Source organism: Topomyia yanbarensis, chromosome 1 (assembly GCF_030247195.1).
Source record: "Topomyia yanbarensis strain Yona2022 chromosome 1, ASM3024719v1, whole genome shotgun sequence".
Classification (NCBI taxonomy): Eukaryota; Metazoa; Arthropoda; class Insecta; order Diptera; family Culicidae; genus Topomyia; species Topomyia yanbarensis.
Window position 1 is genome coordinate 26,938,497 of NC_080670.1, and position 8,124 is coordinate 26,946,620.

At 36.7% G+C, this 8,124-nt stretch overlaps 1 protein-coding gene across 4 annotated transcripts; it reads left to right on the top strand.

Moving 5' to 3' along the window:
* The first annotated feature begins 1,812 nt into the window (after positions 1 to 1,812).
* On the top strand, positions 1,813 to 3,917 carry LOC131677153 (mitochondrial pyruvate carrier 1). Of its 4 annotated transcripts, none has more exons than XM_058956820.1 (4): positions 1,813 to 2,128; positions 2,190 to 2,333; positions 2,464 to 2,683; positions 2,756 to 3,917. In XM_058956820.1, the coding sequence occupies exons 3-4, from the start codon at positions 2,512 to 2,514 to the stop codon at positions 2,923 to 2,925; spliced, it is 342 nt and encodes a 113-aa protein (XP_058812803.1). In that variant the 5' UTR covers positions 1,813 to 2,128; positions 2,190 to 2,333; positions 2,464 to 2,511; the 3' UTR covers positions 2,926 to 3,917. The 4 variants fall into 4 exon arrangements, with proteins under 4 accessions (XP_058812803.1, XP_058812804.1, XP_058812805.1 ...); XM_058956821.1 differs by having other exon boundaries at positions 2,467 to 2,683; XM_058956822.1 differs by lacking the exon at positions 2,190 to 2,333 and having other exon boundaries at positions 2,467 to 2,683.
* Positions 3,918 to 8,124: the final 4,207 nt, after the last annotated feature.

Here is an 8,124-nt window from a genome sequence, read left to right on the forward strand (position 1 = left end):
TCCTAATGTTGTTTGTTATAACAAAAATAAACTGTTACATACATTATAAAATAACAGCAAAAAATAATAAAAAAGAAGAAAAACATCTGAAAATTGGATAAAAAAATGAAAAATGTTAAGAGTATAGAACTCATTTTGATATTAATTAATGAAAAAAGGAAAAGGAAAAACTGTAATTTTAAGAATCAATAACGTGAGTTAACGAAAAATATAAGATAATGATTTAAAGAAAGCAAAGTGTTTTTTCGACAAATGCGCATGAGTTTTTGTTTTTCCGTAGTATATCATAGCCCCTGCACAATTAAACCAGCTGGACATCGTTTTGGACAAACAAATTAGAACGTCTATCACCCTGGTTTAATCCATCAAAGTTCGAAAACGAGTCCGATATCTCTCCACCTATTCTGACGCTTGATTTTGGTTCATTTAGTGTCATACGAATCAGTACAATCAGTTTTGGCGGCAAGCTATATTCAAACACTGTCAGTTACATTTCGTTTCGTTTCACTGAAACATACTCTACCTTACATTCCACAAATATATGCTGAGTTCGTAGGTTGTATTCCCTAGAAATACCCATAACTCGTAGCATCAGGATACCCACTGAGAAGTCCAAAAGATTGTTTCAAAATCGTTCAACACGGGTCCAACGATGGACGTTCGTTGAACGGTTATTTGGACGATGTCCAAATTGGTCCAACGAACGTCCTTCATTGGACGATTTTGAAACCAACCGTTCTTAGAGGGTAAACATCTGATAGCTGGGGATCGCCAGAATCTTACTCGTTACTGCACCAGAAGGCAAAACCTAGGGGCAGATCACTCTAAGAATGTATAACAAATTTGCTTCAGATTAGAAAAAATGCATTTAATTTCCATTTTTGCATCAACTTAGCACCCCCTCGCAAAAAGTTTGTTTAGCAAACGTCCTACGCTTACACGCAACGCAAAATACCTAAATACATTATGAATTTCTATTTTGATGGAAATTAATTTATTTAATTTCGCTGATTTCTAAAAATGCATCACAAGGGGTCTAACAATCACATCACTGCTTACAAACGATGTATGACAGTGCTTTTCAATCTTTTTCGTGCCACGAACCCCTTAGAAATCACCCTGGGTGGCGGCGGACCCCCACAGATGAACATGTATGCTATTAATATGTTGTTTTCAGTTTGTTTGGAAATCTCAGTTTGTTTGTGAAATCTCAATATGCACTCGAAAAACGTATTGTTCTTGGCGAACTCCCAGACACGACTTCACGGCCCCCTAGGGGTCCGTGGACCCCAGGTTGAAAATCACTAATGTAGAAGGTTGCGGAAGTTAATTACTTATTTAATTTTTATTGACGTGACTTTAAAATGTTGTGGAAGTGAATATACACTCCGTTGATGCAGGTTCTACATGACGATGGTGGATGGTTGTTTAAACTTCATTTACACTACGTTATTACTTTAAAAGTAGCTTGAAATTTCAAAACTATTGTGAAGGAATCACTCGTATTCGGATAAAATCATTCAAGTGCAATTTTGTTAAATACTATTACTCTTTTAAAAATCTGTATATTTCTGATTACGTCTGTAGGAGACCATCAAAAGTCTGTAAAATACAGACATGTCTGTAAATCTGGCATCGCTGCTTCTGCTAGAAAGTGCAAAAATGGTGCAGTTTCAGTGCACTCCACTACACCAGTGTCAATCAATCGAAAACCCCAATTCATTATTGCTTCTCGCACCAGTTGAATACCATCCCAGTTTTCTTTCCATTTAGATGGCTGCGTCCGTACCGGCATGACTGACATTTCTGTCTGATGTTCCGCACCCTTAATCGTCATTCAGCTGCGAAATATTTTTGTTTACTTGTTCAGATTCAAAATAAATCAGCATCGATTACGTATCATTATTTAAACAAGGCCAACAGAAGGGTACCCGAGGTGGTTCAGGTGCCGATAGCCGTTTCATTCCACCGCACCAGTGAGAGTGAAGTAGTGCTGCCCATCTAGCTAGCTCCCCGCTTTGTGCGATCTGGACTATTTACCTCCTATACAGGATCGTAGCGGATAAACATTCCTGCCACCTGTACTGTCACGGCTGCCCAAAATACGATCACCGCACTCTCATCCACGGTAAGTGAAGTAAACAGATCAGTTACTGAGCTGAGACAGTGATGGTGAACATTTTGGACAGGTATTAAACTCAATCACGTCACAACGAGTCATAAATAGAAGTCAATTGGCAGAAATTACATAAGCGCACACCGCCATCCATTCAACTGCTGCGTGCGATTGATAAAGACTCGGTTTTGGCCAGTTATTGCACTCTTCCACCCGGGTGGGTATAATAGCCAATCAAGTGCCATACGGTTGTCCTAAATCTAATCTCGCCGAAACGAGAAGCATACTGTGTACTCACTCCCTTATTAATTAATTGATTGCAATCGTTTTTTTTTGTTTTTTGGCAGAAGGAAATCTTATCAGTTTCGTAGACAGACAGCAGTCAATCACCCGAGATGGCAGCCACGCTAGGACGTAAGCTTATCGACAGCTTGAAGAGCAAGGAGTTCCGGGAGTATCTGATGAGCACCCATTTCTGGGGACCAGTGGCCAATTGGGGTATTCCGATTGCGGCTATCGCCGACTTTAAGAAGGATCCGAAAATAATCTCCGGCACGATGACCACTGGTATGTTGTGTCTCCTATAACTAATTAATGGGAAAGGTTGTTCGTTTGGATAATAATGGAGTTTTTTTTCAGCCCTCTGCCTTTATTCGCTGATATTTATGCGCTTTGCTTGGAAGGTCCAGCCTAGGAACATGCTTCTGTTCGGTTGTCATATCACAAATTTTACCGCTCAAACCGTGCAAGGAGTACGTTGCATTAATTATAACCTGTCCAAAAAGGACGAAGAAAAAGTCAAGATATAACGTTGTCTCGTGATAGCGAAGGATTTTTTGTGTATGGGATTGTGGAATAACTCGAAAGAGTTTTTTTTTTTATATAGGACAAAATTGTAACCAAGCACAACGTGTTAATTTGAACGTGCTAAATCGGTAGTTTTCCTAGAAGTATACGAACACGCTTAAGTAGGGTGCTTTATTCATTTTTGTTTTGCTTGGGATATCTGTTGTGTGTTTTAGAACTTAGAAATGGTAGAACAATTTGAATTTTATGAACAATTGGTTTTAAGTCAGACCGGATTGATTTAGAGAAAAAAACGAGGTTGTAGTTTGAGTGACAGCATCCTTTACGTTATAATTTGAAAAGAATTTTTTCCATAATTCTTGCTTATTGTAATATATTTAAAATCTGGTGAAAGTTGAACTTAGCTGAAGAAATTCTTTATCCAGTGCTATCATTACTGATTTTTTAAAATTTTGCCATTTAGTCTGGTCTGACTTAACACCGACCAATTAAGAAACAACAGATGAAAGCAGCTATCACCAATAGAAAACTAGAAAATCAACATTCTCTTCAGGAGTGGTACAATTAAGTACATGCACATTTGTAGAACTCGTGTTTGAACTGCACTAGAAATGTATTAGACCTACAAAGTAAATTTCGCGTTGTTTGAAATACCTCATGAAATCAGTTCAGCCAAATAAAGGAAAATATCACTAGCCAATAATTGTGGAATGCTCACAAACTGAATAATGTGTTCTGAATATTTTTCTTTCAAGAATAGTTCCATCATCATTTTCTTCAGTAAATCATAAATCTGGAACAACTATAGCTTTTCTCATTTAAGTTATTTAAATTTATATTGAAAATATCCCATTACTACTGGCGGAAAAAGTGCAAATAAAAAACATTTATAAAACGAGTCGTACCTGTATGCGAATCGATATACGTATATTTTCTGAAAGATTGTTTTTACATGTGAATTCGAATGATTACATAAACAATTATAGAAGTTAAACGGCCAAACTTATTATTTGAACTCTGATGACCGCTATTTTATTTGTGAATGGGGACGCCCAAGATTAACGTGATGCTCAGGTAATTCTTAGTTAACATTTCTAAAATAGTACTGCTTTGGTAGTATAGTGATAGGCCTTCATATTTTTGAAACCGGCCATAAATTCTCGCCAAACATATGATTACGGCGTAAAAGCCAACTGTCAAAATTCTCTTTGAAAGGAAATTCCGGACAAACCGTTACTGGCTAAACACAGTTCATAGCTGTTAATGAAAGAGAAAACTTTTCTCCTTTGTTTACTACCAATATCAGTGGATTGGCGAGTAACGGTTTGTCCGGAATTTCCTTTCAAAGAGAATATTGACAGTTGGCTTTTAAGCCGTAATCATATGTTTGTCGAGAATTAATTTAATGAAACATTAAAATAAATTTCATTTTTTCATATGTACACAGTATCAGAGGCTAAATTGAGACGACGCCCGACGGACGAACGAACGAGTTACCCGTGGTTCAAGAAGAGGTACTAACTCATGTAGTACTAGAGGATACGTCAAACTGTCAAATAGCCCAGACGACGAAATGGCGACTAGGCGGGTTAAAATATTATCTATCCTGAGATAAACTATAGCGTTTGTTGCTATATGTGGTACAGATGAGTGCGAACGAAACAAAAATAAGCGTCAAATCGTTTTTTCGCTAGTGAACGGGCGCGTAATTCGGTACACGGCTTGGTGATGCATGACTGAAATGTCACGATGTGGATTTTAGAAAAGATTCGCAATATATACCGGCGAGCGGTAGGCTATTGAGATATCTGACGTTTAAAATACGCACACTGAGATCTCGCATTTTTATACTACCGCCCTCCCCTTAAACCCAGAAGCGGTTTGTTTTCCTCCCAATTCGCCGTGCAAATGATTTGTTTTCCTCCAAGGGGTGAGTCGCTTAGAACAATGTGCCATACACACTGTATCACCTACGATACCACGATATAAGATTACGATTCACAGTAATACACGATCACTTCACTCGTTACCACAATGTGTGGCACAACGAGGCACACTTCTGACAACTCAAAAACTGTCAACAAAGTGTAGTTAAATGATCATAGCAACCAGTGCTTTTGTTTTACTGAACACCATGGCACATCGTGGCACGTTGCGACACAAGCTACCACGCTGTTTATTTGTGAGCACAATTCGATTTGTGCTAAGCGACTCACCCCTTGTTTTCCTCCCAAATTAAACGTCAAAACGGCACAATACCAACGCAGCTGGATAAGTCTATTGACTAATCCTTGCGCAGTTTGTGTTAGTGTGAGATTGATGTTAAATCGGGTTTTTAATAAGTTTAAATCAGATTGAGAATCGCTCTGTGCGTGTCTTATTTCGTATGCATGTACTTCGTATATGTCCGTACACATTGCAACTGTGTTGGTTCCCAGACGCCAAATAAGTCAAATGAAACATTGTTCTAGACAACCCGGAGAGTATGGAACGTCGTGCTTAAACCGACGTTGTTTACACCGACCTATCTGCAGCTCTCGATAAGATAAATCACGATATCAAAATCGCAAAAATGGAGAGATTAGGAATAAATGATAGTGTTTTGCAGTTGTTTTGATCCTACCTGACAGACCGAGAGATAGCGGTTGTCATAGGAGATTGTCAGGCCCCCATTTTCACTTCTACGTCAGGAATACCTCAAGGAAGCCACTTGGGACCGTTGATGTTTTTGCTATACTTCAATGATGTACATCTAGTTCTGAAGACTCCACGATTGTCCTTCGCAGATGATCTCAAGTTATTTCGCCTAATTCGTTCAATTGAAGATTGTGTTACTATGTTTTAATTGCCGCAATGTTCTACTGTATCGATTTTGTTGGTTATTTTCGGCAATTTTGAGAATAAGAGAAACGAAAGCAATGAAATTGAAAGCCGGATAGGTATTCTAGAGCGAATCAGTTATAAACTTAGAACGGAAAACTAGGACTAGGCAGGCTCATATGGACATGATCGAAAGGAAATGTAAAGATTTCTTTGCCTTCTGCTAAGTAGGAGTTGGACGTTGCACCCAAGTCTACCGCATGGTCTATGGTAGGACATAACTCATCATCATGTTTCACCGCCGATGCCGGTGGCATCGAAAATGCAAATTCGATTTTGAAATTTTCCTTTATTCTTTTTGAACAAAAGTCGCAAAAAAAAGTAAATTTTCGTTAAAATTTCTTATTCGAGATTACATAAAATTTTGACGCTTTATGCATTTTTTTGGCATCAAAAATACCAGCTCGATTTTGAAATTTCCCCCCTTTGAACAAAAAAGTCCAAAAAAGTTAACTTTCGTTAAAAAAAAATCGAAATTGTGTCAAATCTCGACGTTTCATGCATTTAAAGTCGTTTGGCATCAAAAATGCAAATTCTATTTTGAAATTTTCCGCCTTAAACAAAAATCGTCAAAAAAGTCAAGTTTCGTTATTTTTTTCGAGATTACATCGAAATTTGACGCTTTATGCATTTTAAAATCATTTGGCATCCAAAATGCAAATTCGATTTTGAAATTTTACCCCCTTTTAACAAAAAAAAAGTCCAAAAAAGTTAACTTTCGTTAGAATAAAATTTTCGAGATTGCATCAAATCTCGACGCATTTTAATGTCATTTGGCATCAAAAATGCAAATTCAATTTTTCCTTTACTTCCCCCTTTGAACAAAAATCGTTAAAAAAAAGTCAATTTTCGTTTCGAGATTACATCAAATTTTGACGCTTTATGCATTTTAAAGTCATTTGGCATCAAAAATACCAGCTCGATTTTGAAATTTCCCCCCTTTGAACAAAAAAGTCCAAAAAAGTTAACTTTCGTTAAAAAAAATTCGAGATTGTATCAAATCTCGAAGTTTCATGCATTTAAAGTCGTTTGGCATCAAAAATGCATATTCTATTTTGAAATTTTCCCCCTTAAACAAAAATCGTCAAAAAAGTCAATTTTCGTTACTTTTTTTTTCGAGATTACATCAAATTTTGACGCTTTATGCATTTTAAAATCATTTGGCATCAAAAATGCAAATTCGATTTTGAAATTTTACCCCCTTTTAACAAAAAAAGTCCAAAAAAGTTAACTTTCGTTAAAATAAAATTTTCGAGATTGCATCAAATCTCGACGCATTTTAATGTCATTTGGTATCAAAAATGCAAATTCGATTTTGAAATTTCCCCCCCTTTGAGCAAAAAAGTCCAAAAAAGAACTTTCGTTAATTTTTTTTCGAGATTGCATAAAATCTCGACGTTTCATGCATTTTCAAGTCATTTGGCATCAAAAATGCAAATTTGATTTCGAAATTTTCCTTTAAAAAAAATCGTCAAAGAAGTCAATTTCAGTTGAAAATTTTTTTTCGAGAATGCATCAAATCACAGAGAACAGACGTCCATCTTCAGCATTCAACTTGTGTAAAATCTCTAACGGTTTCGAAGGTAGTTGGGATATCCAAACCAGGTGCGCTACTGTCGTCATGTTTTTTTGTGGCTGAGTTCGACAGAATTGAGAGCGGTTATTCCTCTACCCAGTCAAACTAGTCCGGAACCGGTACGGACTTCCAGCATGAATTCCAGCTCAAATGCATCAACCGATAGAGTCGGAATCGGTTGTTTTCTTTGAGCAAGATTACATACTGAATCCATTCAGGATTTCGAACCGGTTCCGGAATGGATTTGACGGATAGTTGGGATAGGTTGGTTTGGCGGCGCTAGTGTTTATCGTATATTAATTCAAATGTTTACACACGTTTTTTAAATATTTTGTTCGATCATGGATGTCTGTTCTCTGTGATCAAATTTTGACGCTTTATGCATTTTAAAGTCATTTGGCATAAAAAATACCAGCTCGATTTAGAAATTCCCCCCTCCCCTTTGAACAAAAAAAAAATCCCAAAAAGTTTCGTTAAAATAAAATTTTCGAGATTGCCTCAAATCTTGACGTTTCATGCATTTTAATGTCATTTGGCATCAAAAATGCAAATTCGATTTTGAATTTTTCCCCCCTTTGAACAAAAAAAGTCCAAAAAAGTTAACCTTCTTTAAAAATTTTTGCATCAAATCTCGATGTTCCATGCATTTTAAAGTCATTTCGCATCAAAAATGCAAATTCGATTTTGAAATTTTCCTTTACTCCCCCTTTTAAACAAAAATCGTCAAAAAAGTCAATTTTCATTA